This window comes from Muntiacus reevesi, chromosome 7 (genome assembly GCF_963930625.1).
Source record: "Muntiacus reevesi chromosome 7, mMunRee1.1, whole genome shotgun sequence".
Taxonomy (NCBI): Eukaryota; Metazoa; Chordata; class Mammalia; order Artiodactyla; family Cervidae; genus Muntiacus; species Muntiacus reevesi.
In genome coordinates this window covers 87,615,810-87,634,598 of record NC_089255.1, presented here as the reverse complement: position 1 = coordinate 87,634,598, position 18,789 = coordinate 87,615,810, and the positions used below count along the sequence as shown (strand labels likewise).

The 18,789-nt window shown below is 39.2% G+C and overlaps 1 protein-coding gene across 8 annotated transcripts in view; it reads right to left on the bottom strand.

Annotated features, from left to right (window-relative positions):
• Positions 1-2,362: 2,362 nt before the first annotated feature.
• NRXN3 (neurexin 3) overlaps positions 2,363-18,789 on the bottom strand; it is a 1,687,603-nt gene continuing 1,671,176 nt past the window's right edge. For 5 of the 8 annotated variants that reach the window (XM_065940342.1, XM_065940344.1, XM_065940345.1 and 2 more), the window contains one exon: positions 2,363-2,772. In XM_065940342.1, coding sequence (XP_065796414.1) covers positions 2,471-2,772 — 302 coding nt within the window. In that variant the 3' untranslated portion in view covers positions 2,363-2,470. Of the gene's footprint in view, positions 3,397-18,789 lie in introns of all 8 variants that reach the window. The other 3 variants (XM_065940340.1, XM_065940341.1, XM_065940343.1) reach the window with 2 other exon arrangements.

Genomic DNA, 18,789 nt, shown 5'->3' with positions numbered 1-18,789 from the left:
GGATTGGGAAGAACATTTTATTGCTAAGCATATCCTTGAACGAAAATGCAAATATGAAATAAAAGAGAAAAGGAAAAAAAAAAAGCAGTAACTTCACAACATCATAAAATAAATTTCTTAAGAGTTTGCTCATAAAACAACAGGAATATGATAGAAGCTCACATACAGAATGCACATGTTCCCATAAAATTGTCCAAATAGAAACTTACACTAAAAAGAATATAACAAATGTATTTTTACTCAAATTAAAAAAATGTAAAGAAAGAAAGCAGGAAATCAGTTCACAAGACCTCAAGACTCCAAGAACAAGCAATCTTTTACAGACATCGAGATATAATCAACTTCATATAGGTTGGGCCATTTAGGTTATCTAAAATCGTGCTCTGATACCTCTTTATAATCCTGTCTTTTCCAATGATAACAAAATAATCCAAAACTCTTAACACATTGAAATATCAGATAATGAGGAACACCTCTTTCCATATACATTTAGTAAAGGCTACCATCATCGAGATTGCATTTTTTTGCCCCACGTCTTTAAGATATTTTCTCAAATATTCATGCAACTTACAAAGACCAGCAAGAGTAGATTTCTAAATCTAAACAGCTGATGGATTTTCATCTGTACAAAAGAAACTGTATATATCTGACCCTCCAGAGGACGCACTGCCTTATGTAAACACTCATTTTGCTCTGTCTCTTGCTTTTGGGTTAGGCATGGCCACTGAACCAGTTTATTGTTTTACTGTACATCGTTTCCTCTTTTCAGAAACAAAGAGAACTGGAACAGAAACCAAACAAACGGAAATAAACAAAGGAAAGAACAGTTCTCAAAGCAGTATGTACACAGGTGGCTAAGGAATTATACCAGCAAAAATGTAGTAAAATATGTAAACAAAATCTGAGAAGAGTTTTTTTTTTTAATTCTCCTTGACACAGTTAACTGTGACAAAACTAAAACTCACACTTTCTTCACATTTTAAGGTTTACTTTTCTGTTGTTATTTTCTTTGAAAACAACATTCTCATTCCACTTCAAGATTTTAACAGTTTTCCTGTTTCAGTCATCCCATCAAACATACCATGATAAATATATCTGTATATATATTTATTTATATATATTATACTATTAAATTCCATTTTTTGTGTGTGTCACAGCAGCTTTATTCATTTGTTATTTATTTATCTTTAGAAAAGATGGGTGAAGGGAGACGTGAGCAAATGGAAGGATAGAGTTATCTGTAAATGTCAGGCTGGAAAATTAAATCACTAGGAAAAACCTTATCATGTTGGGGGCAGGGGAAGAACTATGAGTTTTGCACTCTGTCATGCCGTGTTTGGCTTGTGTGACCTTTTGTGGTTCTATCACAAGTTGAACTCCCCTACTGTCTGTTTTGATTCTGCAACAGACTTCTTGTATCGTCTTTTCTCTTATATTCGCATGCATTTTGATCAGTCACAGATCCGGCCCACCCCCGGCCCCCTTTCCTAGGAAAGGCTCTGTTTTAATTTATGGGGCTATCTCCTTTACCTCAGTTTGGCTGGGCTCATGGACAGGAACAATATTGAAGCCGATAGCTCTGAGAAAACCAGCCCTAACCACATCTGTTCAGGGTTTGGGTGGCAAATTCTGAAATTTGATCCTGAGGGACCAGCTTTTCCAATCAAAACTATCATCCATCCCATGATTTTGCTATGTGTTCAGCAAAGCATCATATAGAAACAAACAACAGATTCTAGAAACACCACAACCTGATATGTAGTTTGAGTTCATATGGCAATAGTCTCTCTTACTTTCGTTTTCTGAGATTTTTTTTTCCTTCAACTTATGTCCAATTATTTTCAAAAAATTATCAAATACCCAAAAGCCATTTTTTCCCCTCAGATCTTGAAAAGTTACACGCACACTGGCCAGAACCAGATAAGGGTGGGTTTTTGTTGTTTTTTTTAACTTTTTTTTTCTTTTCTTTTCTTTGTTTTTGTTTTTTACATAATCAAACAAACAAACAAATCAAAAAAAAAAAAAAAAAAACATCATTACAGTCAAGCTTCACAAACATTATTACAGACTCACTTGGAGTTATGGAACAAGTAAGCCATGAAGTCTTCTACCTTGGGTGCAAGGTCCTCAAGAGAAGGAAGCTTCCAAGTCTGCGAAAAGTTGGGGGGCCGAGGAGGGGGTGGGGGAAGCCGCCTGCTCGCTCCAGCGTGCAAAAGTGTGAGCTGGCTGACACAGCAGGGCAGAAAGAGCTTTCTGTCTCCGAGCGGCGACTGCGTCAAAGCAGCCCGTGGCTTGCGCCTCTGTCAGTTAGGTGCATCTCGGTGGTGTGCTCACGCCTGGCTTCCCCGCCGGGGTCCCGGTCCACACCGCCCCGACTCCTAGGCCAGTCCGGGCCCCGCGGATGCTCGGGCCGCCGAGGACGCGCGCGCCCGTGGGCAGGGGGCGGCCCGGGCTCAGCTGCGCGCGGCGCCTACACGTAGTACTCCTTGTCCTTGTTCTTCTGTTTCCTGTGGCCGCCCTTGGAGCTCGGGGGCTTCTCCTTGAGCAGCGCGCCGTTGCTCTGCGCCGAGTTGCTAATGTAGTTGCGCGTCTCGTCCACCTGGTAGGAGCCCTCGTCCCTGTTCCGGTATTTGTACATGGCGTACAGGAGGATCAAGATGCAGAGGGCGGCTGCAGCCACAATGCCGACGACCATCCCCGTGGTGCTGCTGGACTCGCGGATCACCTCCGAGGCCCCCGGGACCCGTCTGACGCCCGGCTCCGTGGGGTTTGCTGTGGGCACATTACGGAACATGGGGGAAGTAATTAGTGGGCTCCTCAGTTTGGTGCTGTCTAGCTCATAGGCAGTGGGCAACGGAAGCAAGGCTAGGTCAGGCTGGGGTTTGAGCTCACGGTTATTCATTTTGCCGGCCGGCAATTTGGGCGCCATCCCAGGCGAGGAGGAAGCTGTGAAGCGGATCAGCTCAGGGGACAAAGATGTGGCAGTAGTCCTACTACTTTCGGAGGCTTTGTTAGGTCTAAAGTCCTTGGATTCCCACTTGGGCGCAAGTGCTTTGTAGCCACCTTCGAAGATTGAAGTGGAAAGACTCTTATCTGTTACCAAGGAGAAGGTGGTGTAAAAATCTTCATCATCAGTAGGGGGCAGGTTAGAGTCAAAGGTTTCCCCTGAGCCATACCCAGATATCACCAAGCCATCATCATCACAACCATCGCTGCCTTGGTCCGACAAGCAAGGTAACCCCGCCTCAGAGGTCATAGACAGGGAATCTTTGGTGGTCTCAATAATGGTGAGGAGGGGGCGGAAGGTAGGGGGGGGCGTAATGGAAGGTGCACGAGTAGCAATAGGAGGGGTAGCTAAAGGGTCTTCTACAAGAAGAGGGATAACTAGTTCACCTCCTGGGATGGAAAAGAAAAAAGAGAAACAGAATTAGTACATTTGTAGAAAAACAAGTCACAGCCGTGCTCAGTGAATGCAGTTCATAGGTCACATCTCAGAAATGATCATGAGAGCCTTGGATGCACATCCAGACCCTCTCTACTGGCAGCCTAACTGTTCTAGGCTGATTTAGAGCCCATGGTATGCCTCTTGCCACCAAAACCTGAAAGTCATAGAGTGAGGGCTTAGATGTTTAAAGATACTCTCAAGTAATTATTTAGATAGAATTCAAACAGGCTTTTTTCCAGGATCTGCTTATGGGATGATGACATTTAACTACACCATTGCAGATACTCACCATCAATTGTGCGTGCGTGTGTGTGTACATGAACACATGCATGTGATTAATCTGTGAGCATTTCTTTATTTTCTTCTTGGATTTCTACTAATTTGCTCCCATTAGGATGAGAATCACAGATTTCCCATGTCTCTGAGATCAAGATCAAGGAAAACAAAAGAGCTCATCTTCAGTATTTTATAAGTTACTACTTTTTATTTCACAGTTATCAAGTGTAGTCTTTGTTTACTATAAGCTAAGTAAGAGGAACTTACAGAGGTTGAAAATGTTCATACAACAGGCCCATTTTGACTATGCTGTTCCTGAAATTCCTCTGACTATAAAACAACAACTTGCTTTGTATTGGTCTAATGTTATATTCTACATTGCTTTTATGTTATATGCAATATATGCTGAGCAGACACTAGATTTTAAAAATACGCAGCCTACATATCCATGACTTAATGGAAACTTACTTTTAGATCCCGAAATGTAGAGAGAGAAAAGTGAATTTTTAAGATCAGTGATTCTTATTTAGAGTGGTAGATATTTATCAGTTTACCCACAGGCCCTCGTTACTGCCTTTATACTAGGGTCTATTTATAGTGTTATTTTCAAACGAAGGAAGAATCTCAAGAAGTCACAGTTCATGTCTTCTGTTAAATTTATTTAAAAAATTATTCCAACTATTGTTTTTAAAAATCTTCTAGCAGAGATGGCATGATGAGTCCCTGCCCCAGATAATCTGCTTTCACCCACGTCAGAAGCTTGCATTCTCTGCCAGAGAAACTGAGTCAGAGAGGTTGGCAACAGTGTACCCGATGCGTATCATATGGAAGGGAAGGCTCAGGAGAGCATGACCTACCCGACCATGTTACACACGTGGGGAAATAAAACAAGAACTTTCTGAGAATCTCAAGATGATATTTTGGCCTATGCTCTAAACCCCAAGCTTCACTTCTAGAGCTCAGAGTTTGCAGCTATTGAGCAACCAATTTTTACACATGTTACAAAGCTTCAGGCTTGCTTTCCTGAGCTAGCAGGCCTATGGTGTTTTGTGTTTTTTTTTTAACATTGTGAACATATATAATTCATATGTCTTGCAACTTATTTAATGCATAATTTACACACTTTTGCTAGTTTTTGTAAGTGGAATTTAGAATACAGGTCCCCAAAGGTAAGCCAGTCTTACAACTAACCCCGAGGTGCCTCCTTCTGCCCCTATTCTTCCAGCCCTGAGTGTTATATTTAAGATGATGGAAGCAGGCAGTGTTTGAGTGAGGAAAGAGCAGTGAGGACAAAGGAGTGAAGGCTCGTGCAGTCTGCTTAAAGATTCCCTTAGGATTGCTCAGAATGATTTTACTTGCCTTTAGAGGGCAAGACAGGATTTTTGTACCCATCTCACCTAGAACAAAGGTCTAGCATGGGTGTTCTTTTCTGGCACAAATACGGAGAGTCATTTGCCTTTTAGAGTAAGGAGAAAAGTCAACCCAATATATATTAAGTGGAAAATAAGCTGGGATAAAGGTCAAGGAATGACTGACTTGTTGGAAGGCAAAGTCCTGGGACAGATAATTGAATGCAAAGGCAAATTGTTAAGTAGCATGTGAGTTTCCCTTTAAGTGAGATGAAGATCACTGTTTTCCTGATTACAGAGTGGCATTCATTTGCACTTTTAGTGTACCATCTGTGACACCCAACTGGAGTCTTAACGTTTGCTGTTTTATCCCCCTGTCTTTTCAATCCTAGCTAAAGCTTCCAGAGTGTCTTTGTTGTTAAAAAAAAAACCTACATCTACACACTGCTCATTCTGCAGTTGAATCACTTCCACTTTCCTTTACGTTTCACTTTTCATTCAACACCCTGAAGTGAGCATCTCTCTTGGAGCAGGAAAAAAAAGTGAAAATCATCCTTTTCATGATGGGAAGGAAAGAAGATCTGGAAGTTCACTAATTAACAAAGAGCTTCTAAAAGTTGATGGGGCCCTTTTGTGAAATTGGTAAAAGCTTATTTCAAAACTAAAATGATGGGTAGGCTGGTGCAGAGTTTTAATAACAGAATCTGTTAAAACTGCTAATCTTCAATTTTCTTGGCCAGGCTGCTGTTAATCCGAGTAGTAATGATAAAAATGATAAATTATGCACCTCCTAGGGACTTTTGAGCCTAAAACCTGGTAATGTTTAATCAATGAAATTGTAGAAACTTCCATAGCTCCCCTCCCCTGGCATCTCAAGGAATTGGAAGAATGTCTTTAGTTTAAAAGGGAGTCCACTGGGGTGTAGGGGTTGGTGTTTTAAAGGGGAATTAGAGTGAGTATAGGTGGAAATGTTTAGAAAACTGTAAACAGGAAAGGTGCCTGGCATAAGTATATGCCATTTTTATATCAAATTCTATATTTAAGATGACTCTAGGGTCCAGAGGGTTCCAAGGGCTCTCACATCATTTGAGATAAAGAGGAGAAGGATGTGTTTCTCCCATCATTAGATCCTTACTAGAAATGACTTTGACTGCAGAAGGCTATTTAAGATTTCATGTTTATTGGTGTTAATCCAAAGTGACTATCCTCAGAAATGTTGGAGCAGCTGAAATTTTTTTTTTTCACGGCCCAAAGACCATAAAGTCAGTGATCTCTCAGATGGCCATGCTTACAAAAGTATTCGCAGAAGCAACAAGCTTAAAGTCATCAGGAGCTGCTGGCAGAGTATTACAAAACCTGTAATCCATCAAAACTCTCATTTCCTATTCCGTCCCCAGAATTTTTCTTTGGTTTGGAATAAGAACTATCTGTTTTCCTTAAAGTTAGCATTTTAAATCAGGAATATATACTCTTTTTTGACAGGGTTGTGCTTTTCTTTAAACCAGAGAGATCACTAGGGATATAAAAGGTCTATTTTAGCCCTGAAGGCTGCCCTGCTTTTTTGCTTTATGAGTGTATTTATAGATATATAATTCATGCGTCTAGGGCTGATATTCAGCAAAAGGGGCTCTCTGCCATTGGAAAAGACAGTGTATTAAAAATTTAATAGAACTCTTCTGAACTGTGAGAATGTTGTAGGTGATAGTGATGTGGTGGGTCATCTCAAAAGACAAGAAGAGCAGCACAAAGTTTCAATATGGCTCCGGCCTTTGCCTCTCAGGAGATATTTGGGTCTTAGAAGTCAAAAAAATATGAAAAACCGGTGACACTGAAGAATGAGACTCGGAGAAGACACCATGCTCCAAGTCCATAAACTTATTTTTATCTGTGTTTAGGTTCTTTACCTCATCTCTTATTTGCATTTTTCTAATTCTCTGCTGGGAAACTCACGCACAGTGGGGAGAAGTCATTTTTCCCCACTAAATTAGTTATTGAATTGTATTCATTTAGTCACTTGGCGCCACAGAAGTGTGTACTTGTAAAACATCCATATTTGGAAACTTGGAACCGTGAAGCTCTTCTTCAACTATCCTCAGGAAAAATAGTTTATCTGAAATGGATTTGATCCCAAAAGGCTACAGAGTCTCTTCTTTTCAAGATATGCCCAGATAAGATGAGCAATAGCCCCTTGATATCATTGCCTGGGTGTGCATGCTAAGTCGCTTCAGTCATGTCCGACTCTGTGAACCTACGGACTGTAGCCCACCAGGCTCCCCTATCCATGGGATTCTCCAAGAAAGAATACTGGATTGGACTGCCACGCCCTCCTCCAGGGGATCTCCCCGACCCAGGACTCGAACCTGCGTCTCTTACATTTCCTGCATTGGCAAGTGGGTTGTTTACCACTAGCATCATCTGGAAAGTGTAAAAGAAGGAACATCTTGTGGAGTTTTTCATCTGCATATTGATTAAGAGTTTTGCCTTTGAAATCACTTAGACTCAGGTTAGCATCACAGTTTTCTGGTTTACTAGCCCTATGAGTTGGTCAAATTTATTAAATTCTCTGTAAAATGGAAATAATAACACAGCTTACCTCAAGTCACCAGTGTAAATAATAATGATTCATGTTAGTGACACTTAAAATGCATGTTAAATATTTAGCACAGAGATGATTGCTATTCCAATATGCTAGATATTAGTAATATTTCTATTAGGTATTTTGGGCCTATAAACACTGACACTGTTGATTACTTTTTTCTGACCATTTTTAATAGAGTAGTCTCATGCTGAGGTAGAAGTATAATAATATAGGATCTAGATAATTAAGGCTATTTGTAATGCAGTGTTTGAAGAATGATTTATGATAGTCCCAAGAGCTTGTATTTAAAAGAAATGACTAGCCTTATATCAAATGGATTTAGGCATCTTCAACAAAAACAAAAGGTTTCAATTAGGTAAAATACCACTCCATTTAGGAGGTTCTTAGTTTTAAACCTAAACTATCATCCAACATGTCAAACAATATACACTCATATAAACCAAGGCAGATAAAGCCCACTCACGGATGCTGCTGTGTTAGAAACATATCCCTTACCCATGCTTCAATTGGATATTTCTGCAATAGTAATACCAATACCTAAAATTAGAGGGAAGCAAGTAACTTCTTTATTTAAAAATTCTATAGCACTTCTTGCTGATCTTATGTTTCCTGAAGTGCATAATTGATCCAAATACCTCTAAGGGCAAGGGGTATTCTCACTGTAGAGTCACACAAGATGGTAATACCTACCGAAAATATTTCCTAAATAAAACTTTAGGTGTGAAAATCATCGTGTTTCTTCTTGAGAGACTCTTAGGATCCTTTTAAAGCTTACCTGATTACCTTGAGAGAAATGCAAATATTAATAGAAAGGGAAAAGGAAAGACAGACAGGGAGGAGGGGAGTTGGGTGCTTACTGTGTGCGGGTTTCTTTCACCTTAGTTAGTTCTGTACTTTGGAAGGCAGCATTATCGTATTATCATAGGGCAATACTTAAGATATCTGAGATTCATGATGTCTCTATTCTCAGTAAGTCTGATTTTGTAGCTTGCAGTGATGGTGATATTTTAATCCTGGGTAAAACAAACTCTACCATAGTCACTTGAGAGTATCTTATTTCCCCTGTGCTGAAGGAAAATAAAATCAGGGACTGATTTCCCCAAATGTTTTTCAAGGAGTTAAATTAGGATGTAATTACCACTAATAACACTTGTAGTTAACTCAGTTAATTTTCTTCTAGGATACAGGCCTCCCATAGGTTGTATCTAATTTCATATCCCACTGTAGAGACTACCATTACTTTCAAAGCTTTAAAAGTTGGTTCAGGCAAAGAGGTCAGGCTTCCCTTGGATGGTAAGAACAATTTACCTATACTCTTCCACCAAGAGTAGAATTCATATCGATTATTAGGAGCAATTCAGCACAAAACATAACAATGAAAATTAAGCAAATAGACACAAATGAAATAAAATATTTACTATTATCTTAAAAAATCATATAGTAGAAAATAAAATCAACTTCAAGGCCAAAGTAAGCTAGAGGGAAAGAAAGCAAATAACATCAACATCAAGGCATCCACAATATAAGGAAGGACAGAAAGAAAAATAAAAGCAAATTAAAAAAAAATATAGGTTATTGTAGAGAAAATAAAGAAATCATTTCCATATAGACAAAATAATTTTTAAAAAAAGCATACTGTATTAATTTATAGTCAACTTACATCAACAAATTGCCCGCATGTTTTTTGGCATGAAAGAAAAATTTACAAAAGAAAGTTGTGTAAGAATGCTCTTGGACAAATAGAATTGCCACATTCTTGTAACTTGCTTTTTTTGTTGTCATTTCTTTTAAAACTTTTGAGCAAAATGTCTAATTTTCAAATATAATAATTTACAACAGAGGATGATACAGGAGGCAACAACACATACATCCACACCACATAACATGAAAAGAAAAAAAAAATCTGCACTTTTTTTACCAATTTTTTTTTACTTTCAGGGGCTTGGGAGGGCATCAGTTTTGAATCTGAAATTATTCTGATTGCAATGATTTAAAAAAAAAACTTTTTTTTTAAAAAAAAAACCTGTTTAATTTTATAATTTGCCTTTGAAAAAATCTACGAATCTAGAGAGTTTTGAATGAATTTCTGCATTAATATAGGTTCTCAGATATATATTGAGTTTAAATCTTTTTGTCTTTTTTTGACAAGTTTTAGGATTTCTTAAATTGAAGGGGATGGATGACAGCACATAAATTTGAACAATGCTAAAGAAAGGAGGGGGATGGGAAGGGCAGATGCAGAGAGGGTAGGGGCATCTATGAGTGTACCACACAAGAGATGAAGATGATAGGAGTGAATGTGTAAGTGAGTCGCCATGTCCATGTAAGGGCGGCACGGAGTGATCTAGCTGCATTAGAGCTTCTGGCTGTAAGGAAGGGATGGGCAATATACAAAAACAAATGAGCCTACACGTGCCCATCTACAGATATAAAGAACAGAACTCTAACACTCACAGTCTCACACACCCTAAGCTGCAACTTCTTCAACATGCAATTATTCCAAAATCATTACAGTTTCATTAAAGATTTTCCAATAACTAAACTTTCCAATAGTTAAGCTTTCGTCCCTACTAAAAGTAGCCAAGATACATGAAATAATAATAGTAATCATCATCATAATAATACTTATAATAATGATCAAAAGGTTCAAAGCAAAAACAAGGAGACTAGGTTTACGCATTCAAGTTGAAAAACTTCATCGGCAGCCACACAGCCCCATCGAGAGTTAGGGGAGGGGGTAAAGATCTTCCTATGTGACTGAAAGACAGAGTTGCATGGCGAGCCCGCTGGCTGGGTCATTCATTACTTCCTTCTATAGGAAGGGTACTGTCTGAGTGACAGCACCCATCTTCCCCACACCGCCCACGGTGTGTGTGATTCATGGTGAGACTGGGCTTACGTGAAAGATGTGGCTGTGGGGATTCTGCAGCTGAAGTTGTTCCACATTTAAAGAGGGAGTGGGGGAAAGTTGCAGAAAACAATTCATAACTTTTTTTTTGGTCATAGTTTTGGATAAAACCAAATCTAAAGATCCAGCAATTAAAAAGAAACACATCAATATATATTTATAGATAGGTATATATAGTACAAAAAGCACTTAATTCCCAAACAAGAAGGGAGCAAAGAACAAAAAATAATTTAAAGAAAAAAGTAGTTCACACACTTTCAGAGATGAACAACCAGATGCACACGCTGAGGAGGCACAGACAGAGCAGTCAGGGGACACTTTTTTTGTTGTTGTTGTTGTTTTGTATTTTCTGGCTTATTGATTCCCCTTTTGGTTGATAGCCAACATTAAAAATAAATTTTGCATTTTCTTTGAAAAAGAAAGTTTGCATTCTCTTAATTTTTTTTTTTTTTTGCTTTTTTTTTAAAAATAAAAAGGGCGTGCAGTCTGGATGTACGTCCTAAGTAGACATTTGAGAGAGAAAAAAAGAGGCTAAGACTGACAAATGGGTAATTGTCTTTTATCCTGTCACTGCAGGAATGCTAACCAAGTTAATACATGCTAAAAGTAAGTTGCATTTAGGGAAAATAGAAAAACAGAACAGCAAGCTAGGGTTAGGAAGAGGTCAGCAAGACAAATTTGAGAGTAGGAGAAAGGTATTGGATTTAGTTTCATGCCTTTCCAGTAGGGGCAGAGGGTATCCCAAGACTTCTTGCCAATTGCATTCTTGTAAGCATGTGCGTGGGTATGTGTTCATGTGTTGGGCATTGAAGTGGAGCCTGTAGAGGCAGCAACTGAGGTAAAAAATACATGTGAGTTCATGGGTTCTGCTCTAGGAAACTTAGCCTGGATTCACTCACAGTCTCAGAAGGCACATTTTGTAAGACATAGAGGGGTCATCATTAACACGGCTCCATGTATGTGTCTTTGGGCTTAGCCAGATTGACAGGCTACACATGTGATAATGGTGGTCATCAAATGTACCTGATAAATGGAGAGTTTGGAGCTTTTTCTAAGTAACAGGAGCAAACCCCCGCTCTCCAGTCCTCTGCTCGGAAAGAGCACAGTGCCACAGAGTCAGTAAGCTATAGGATCGTCAGGAAATGAAGGGAGCTTATTTGAAGGACATTGGAGGAAACTGTGCCTGTCTCCTAGAGACTGTGTGGGAAACAAAATGCTCCATTCAACCTACAGTGACAGAAAGAGAAGAGAAGTGTGTGTGTGTGTGTGTGTGTGTGTGTATCTGTGAGTGTGTGAGAGAGAGAAGATTGTGCAGAAAGGACCACGGGATAGGAGGTTTTAGAAATGGCCTCAGCCTCTACTGGGAGAGATCACAAGAATCACATTAAATAGTTTATCCCTGTGAGAACATCAATTGTCAACCAAGGACTGGGAAACCCGGGTAGGAGAACCACAGAGGTGAGACACTTGCGAGCACCTGCTTCTGACAGTCAATTCCAACTACTCCTAAGAAGTTTTTTAGGGTGACTTTGACAAATGGAATACATTTGTGAGGAGGAGTCAGACTTTTGTCCCCTATGGGACGCCCCTTTTATTATTTTATTTTAAAATCATTAGAGTAATGTGTCCCCATGGGTCAGTCCGTACCAAGATTTTTAGTCTCTGGTTTTATGTGAATTGTTATCCTAGGAACTTCACAAAGGACAGCTGGAGGGTTTAGGAGGAGGGAAAAAAAAATCCCAATAATATAGGAAAAGCAAAACCCTTGTTGCCATTTAGTTAATTTTTTTGAATAATTATACTTTTAACATCGAATTTTACTGTATGACAAAACCCTATAAATGTTAATATTGCCCCACAAGGCATCAATTAACTTCTGTAGAACAAAGTTTTAATAACATTCATATGGGCTATTTTTTTGTTTCATAGGCAATTTTGTAGGAAACATAAGTGATGTAAGTCTGAGATATGCCCAGGTAACATACTCCTGTAAAATGAGAGGTGTTTCGAAGAAGATCTATCAGCAATTTGAGTCTGCTAAGGTTTATACTGAGTAATTTACCTATTTCAAAATTGCCTGTTTTAAAACTTATATAAGTAGGACACCATTTACTTTCTGGAAATCACTGGTTTAAACAATTGAACATACCAAAATGTATGGTTGTCACTTTGCAAACAAAATAATGTATGTATTTTTTAAACCCATGGAAGCCACAGTTTCAAATGAAGCCAGCACAGTGCTATATCAGTGCATAGACATTTTAGAAGTCAACCAGCAGTTAGCCTGTCTGATTTCCAACATAAGATATAAAATAATATTGCTAGTAGCTCATAATCAGGTCACAACTTCATTTTCATATTTCATTACATATCTACACTAGATCTTTATTACCAATAACTGCATGGTTCTGTGTTTACGCCTCTACTGGGTGTTAAGAATGCTTTGGGATTATATTTGCCATTGAGGACAAATAATACAATAATGTGACTTGCAACAGCATATTTTGATGTGACCATTTTTATCCCAGTATGTCCAAATAACTGTCTAAATGCAAAATCAAACTTTTAGGAACATCAAATGCAATAAGATGGAGTTACTCCGAATGCATGTTGGAAAGTGCACTTGTTTTGAAGAAATATGTTTCTAAGCTGCCTGTGGTTGTACCTGAGAAGCCCAAAGAATACTGAAGGAATTCAAGGTGCAAACCCACCTCTCTGGCAGAGTGGGTCCTGCTTGATAAGGACCCTGTCTTCAATGTGCACAGGTGAGATCCCAGAGGAAGGTCCAAATAAATTATTTTTCATAACCTCCAAGATGGAAAAGAGCCCAGAACACCATCAAGCCCAATACTCAGAATTGTATTTCTGTATTAATGATCTGCTTGCTCAATTAAGAGCAACTTTTTATACTTAAGAAGAATGATAAGAATGGATAAAACATTACAAAAGGTAGTACTACATTTTCAAACCTGGTAAGGTAGGATGTTTACACATAGAAGGATCTTGAATTAATGACTCCTTTCCCTATGTTTACAAAACCCTTAACCTATACCTTCAGGTCTGTCCCCTAATCTCCATTCTTTTTTGTGAACCTACTGCATTATATACAGATTTTCATTGACTCCAATACTCCATTTCATTTAATTTGTTTTCTTCTTAGTTTCAGCTAGATTCTAAGAACATTAGGGTGAGAACATCACATCTTTTTATCTTTATTTTTCCAACTAATCAGAATACTAATAATCATTCAAACATTTTTGAATGAACTAATGAATGAATGAATGAATATCATTAACTGCTTTTTCTTTTTCCTACCCCTACACTAGCCTAGAGCTTTCCATAGAGGAATTAAAATCTCATATCAAAAGTGGCCCACCTTGTACCTGAAATCTAGTATATGGGACAGACGTCTTGGATTCTGGAGACCTGAGTTCCAATCTTGATTGTATCCTCTACTATGCTAGTTTGTTAGGACATGGAAAAAGTCAGTTAATCCCTCTGAGCTTGTTTCTTCATGTGTAATATGGAGATTATAATGTCTGATTAATTAACCTACCTCAAAGGGTAGGTTTATACAACTGAGACTTTGAATGTCAAAGTGCTTATAAATTATAAAGGGCTCTTCAAATGTTTGTTACTATTTCCTTCAAAGTTGACACTATAGCATCAACTATAAAATGAGGGTTTCATACTCAGAGAAGACTTCAGCATCAGACAAATAACCACCTCAGTCAAAAATCTTAACATAAGTAGTATTATTACTGCTCTGTGCTGGGTTTAGTCACTCAGTCATGTCCACCACTGCGACCCCATGGACTGCAGCTCATCAGGGTCCTCTGTCCACGGAATTCTCCAGGCAAGAAAACTGCAGTGGGTTGCCATTCCCTTCTCCAGGGGATCTTCCGGACCCAGGGATCGAACTCGTGCCTCCTGCCTTTCAGGCAGATTCCTTACCATCTGAACCACCAGGGAAGCCCCTGTTGACTTCTCTTGAACTCCTGTTCCTCCCTCTCCAACAGTGCTGAGTTCTTAAAGCTTGATTAGTTCATCTTTCAGTGGTGAATTGCTATTTCTGCATATAATTTTATAGTTACTTTGTTTCACTCTTCTGTAGGTTAGAGATAAGCTCCAAAGAGGTCATATTGGGATATGTTCCCATAGGAACACTTTTTATCAAATCATGTGATTTGAGATGAGTTACTCCTCACCTGGAATCTGGAATTCCAGGAAACCCCTGGAATCTCAGTTTGCTCATTTACAAAATCAGGAAGACAAGTCCCTTTAGCTCACAAATGTATGTAAATTTAAGTAAAATTACTTTGGAAACTATGCAATATTCGATTCAAATGGAAGAAGATGTTATTCTGTATATCCTAAGAGTTTAATGCCACTTGTCACTACTGAAGAAACCAAAGAGGATGGTGACAAGGGTGGATCTCTCATCAAATTCACTTGGAAAAACATATCCCAACAAGGATATGGGGGGTGAGGATGTGAAGGAATGCAGGGTCAAGGTACCATTTTAGTTATTTTCTTCCAGAAGAGTTAATATTGGTTAAGATACACAAAAGGGAAAACCCAATTAAGAAATTTCCAGGAATTAATATTTTTATTTTCATTTTGTTTGAATGGTAATCAGATATTAGTAGAAGTAAGTCTTTCTTCACTTGGATTGTTACAAGCTCCTTGATGCACAAGCTGAATCTTTCTAATTATTTTACTTTTTTTTTTTTTAATCCATCTAACATAGATCAGGGCACACTGCAGGTCTTCAGTACATATTTGTTGAATTCAGTTACAAAATATAGAACAGCTTGCAACACTTGGATCTCTGATTTGTGAAGTGGGTGGGATTCAAAAAAAGTCATCCTTATTGGCACTCATTTATTTAAAAAGAGTTCTCTTCATCAAGTATCTTCATGAAGTGAAACAGAAAGAGCAGTGTAAATAGGGCTTAAAGCCATGAATTTAGCAACTGCTCTCCTTTTCTTAGCCTTGCTTCTCTGTGGGTTTTTAGGGCTAAAATATGCATACAGCTCATTATTTGCAAGCTATTAGGTCCTTATAATATTATTAAAGTGCAAGACAGTAGCTAATAGAAAAGTTTTGTTTTATCCACAGAAAGAGGACCTGTGTGCCAGTCAGCAATGAAGACTCTGTCTGAAATACTTTCTTCTTTTAGCTTGAATAGCCCAAGATTTTTCCAATTTTCCTCCTCCTCTTCTGATCCTTCATCCTTCTATTTCTTGGCTTAGTTCCAGGTGTGGCCCTAGGTTGAGTCATCCCATCCTGTCCCTTGTCTGTAAAGACCTATCACCTATATGATGGTGATCTGCAGTTCAAACCACCTTTCAGATTCCAATTTCCCATATCCAACTGTCTACTCAACATTCCTACTGAAATATCTGAGCAGCACCTTAAATTCAAAAGGGCTAAGAGAAAACTTCAGATTCTACTGTCCTCCTAAACTTGCATCTTTCCCATCTTTTGGGTGTGACCCAGGTGTTGTTGGTTATTGCTTAGTTGCTCAGTCGTGTCCAACTCTTTGCAACTCCATGGACTGAACAGTGCGTATGTGGAGGTGACTTGGGGTAGAGGCTCAGATATCATGACTAATTAAGGGATCCAGGTGTACAAACCCCTAGTTAGTCATGATATTTGAGCACCTACCCCAACTCACCTCCACACATGCAGTGTAGCAGGAAGTTCTGTTGACTCTGGCAACAAATCCCTTACATTGACTTTCCCCCATTGCTATCATCCATGTCCTAAAGTAAGCCAGTATAGTTCCTTGCTTGGACACTGCCGTAGCCTCCCCCTTGATTTCCCACACCCACTTTTGGTTCACTAAAATCCATTCTCCATAACGAAGCCACAGAGACCTTTAAGAATTATACAACACGAAACAGATCAAGTCACTTTCTTGCTTCACATCTTCAAAGGCAGAATTTTCCAAACCAAAATTCTGTACCATGACCTATGGTGAAAGTTGCCTGTGGTTTGCCTACCACTCATGTCCGACAGCTGCCCCGACCCAGGATGTCTCAGAATCTGGTCATGCTGGCTTCCCTTCCCAAAACTTTTTGTTTACTTTTTGTCTGGCTGATTTCTTCTGATGGTTCAGGTCTCTCTTCCAGTTTTACTCCTCAGGGGGTTCTTTCATGACTTTCCTAGTAAGCAACCTGCCCACTAACTGATTACCCCTCATGATTCTCTGTAGAATTTACTAGGTAATTCATATCCATTTATTCATGGAATATAGGCTCCATGAGAATGGAGACTTTGTCTTATTTTCCAGTGTACTTAGAGCTCTGCTTGGCACTTGGTATGAACTCAGGAAATCCCTGCTAGTGAAAGAACCACGACTCAAATAGCCTGAAAACCCTTCAAAAAGGGAGGTTGGGCTACTTGTCTCTCTTGCAATCCTCCACAGCTCCACGCACAGTGCTATTCCCACAGCAGGCCTTGAGTAAATGGTTTGTAGACTAACTACTGAGGCATTGCATTCTCTATTCTGTTTTATTTTCTTTTACTCTTCTCTAAACCAGATGAGATTTCCCTGAGTTCCAGCTAGCAGTTCCAATGCAAATTGGACCTTCTCATCCACAGCTGGCTTAAGCCTTCCCCCCAATCCCACATTACTATCTAACTTTCTCCTGCTCATAAAACTGGTGCGGGGATGTTTATTAAAAAATCAGGCTTTCCTTTGCAGTTGTGAAAGCTAAAGATAAAATAAACAGGACAGTTAGGCCTACTGCTGCCAGACTCTGATGTATGTCTTCAGGCAATAGGAAGGAATGGGCCAAATGAATTATCAATGGGAGTAATGGTGATCGAAGTAGTGAAAATGTACTTGGCTATTCTGCCTGCCGTGGTCCTGCAGTCAATGACAGCAGAACCCAGCAACAGTGGGGTCTTTTTCCTGAACTGATACCACGAGATTTTATGACCATGTTTTTAGAGTAATAAATTATTCAAGAAGCTTTATTTTGCTTCTGTTTTCCACCCAAGTCCATCTACTCTGTCATTATGACCAGAATCCTGACCATGTTCTTTGCACTGCTGGTTTTTTGGTGGTAGAAGCTGGGCATTTCTCTGGTGTCTACTCTCTGCAGACCCCTTAAGTTCTCTATACTGTCCATGAGAAACAGCCATACTTGATGATATGTTACAATAAAATTCACTGTATCATGAAAACACCCTCTTTTCACCTAAACACCATCTTCACTGCAAGCAATGTACAGGGTTCAAAAATCAATACCTTGAAGGCATTTTTATACTCAGTGGAAATTAATACTATGCAAACAACATGAAAAGCTTGCCCAAGACTCACGCATTTGACGTCAAAATGATATACCAGGATTGCATGACTTTTACTATGTCTTGTGGTTGTTGTTCAATCACTCAGTCCTGTCTGACTATTTGGGACCTGATGGACTGCAGCACATCAGGCTTCCCTGTCCTTCACCGTCTCCCAGAGCTTGTTCAAACTCATGTCCATTGAGTTGGTGAGGCCATCCAACCATCTCATCCTCTGACGTCCCCTTCTCCTCTTGCCTTCAATCTTTCCCAGAATCAGGGTCTTTTCCAGTGAGTCAGTTATTCACATTAGGTGGCCAAAGTACTGCAGAGTCAGCTTCAGCATCAGTCCTTTCAATGAATATTCAGGGTTGATTTCCTTTAGGATTGACTTGTTTGATCTTGCAGTCAGTCCAAGGGACTCTCTTCTCAGTACACAGTTCCAAAGCATCAGTTCTTCAGTGTTCAGCCTTCTTTATGGTCCAATTCTTATATCCATACATTACTACTGGAAAAACCAAAACTTTGACTAGACAGACCTTTGTTGGCAAAGTAATGCCTCTGCTTTCTAATAAGCTATCTAGGTTGGTCATAGCTTTTCTTCCAAGAGGCAAGCTTCTTTTAATTGCATGGCTGCAGTCACCATCTGCAGTGATTTTGGAGCCCAAGAAAATAAAGTCTCTCACTGTTTCCATTGTTTCCCCATCTATTTGCCATGAAGTGATGGGATTGGATGTCATGATCTTTGTTTTTTGAATATTAAGTTTTAAGCCAACTTTTTCACTCTCCTCTTTCAATTTCATCAAGAGGCTCTTTAGTTCCTCTTCACTTTCTGCCATCAGGGTGGTGTCATCTGCATATCTGAGGTTTATTGATGTACCATGATTGCATGACTTTGACTATGTCTTACCTA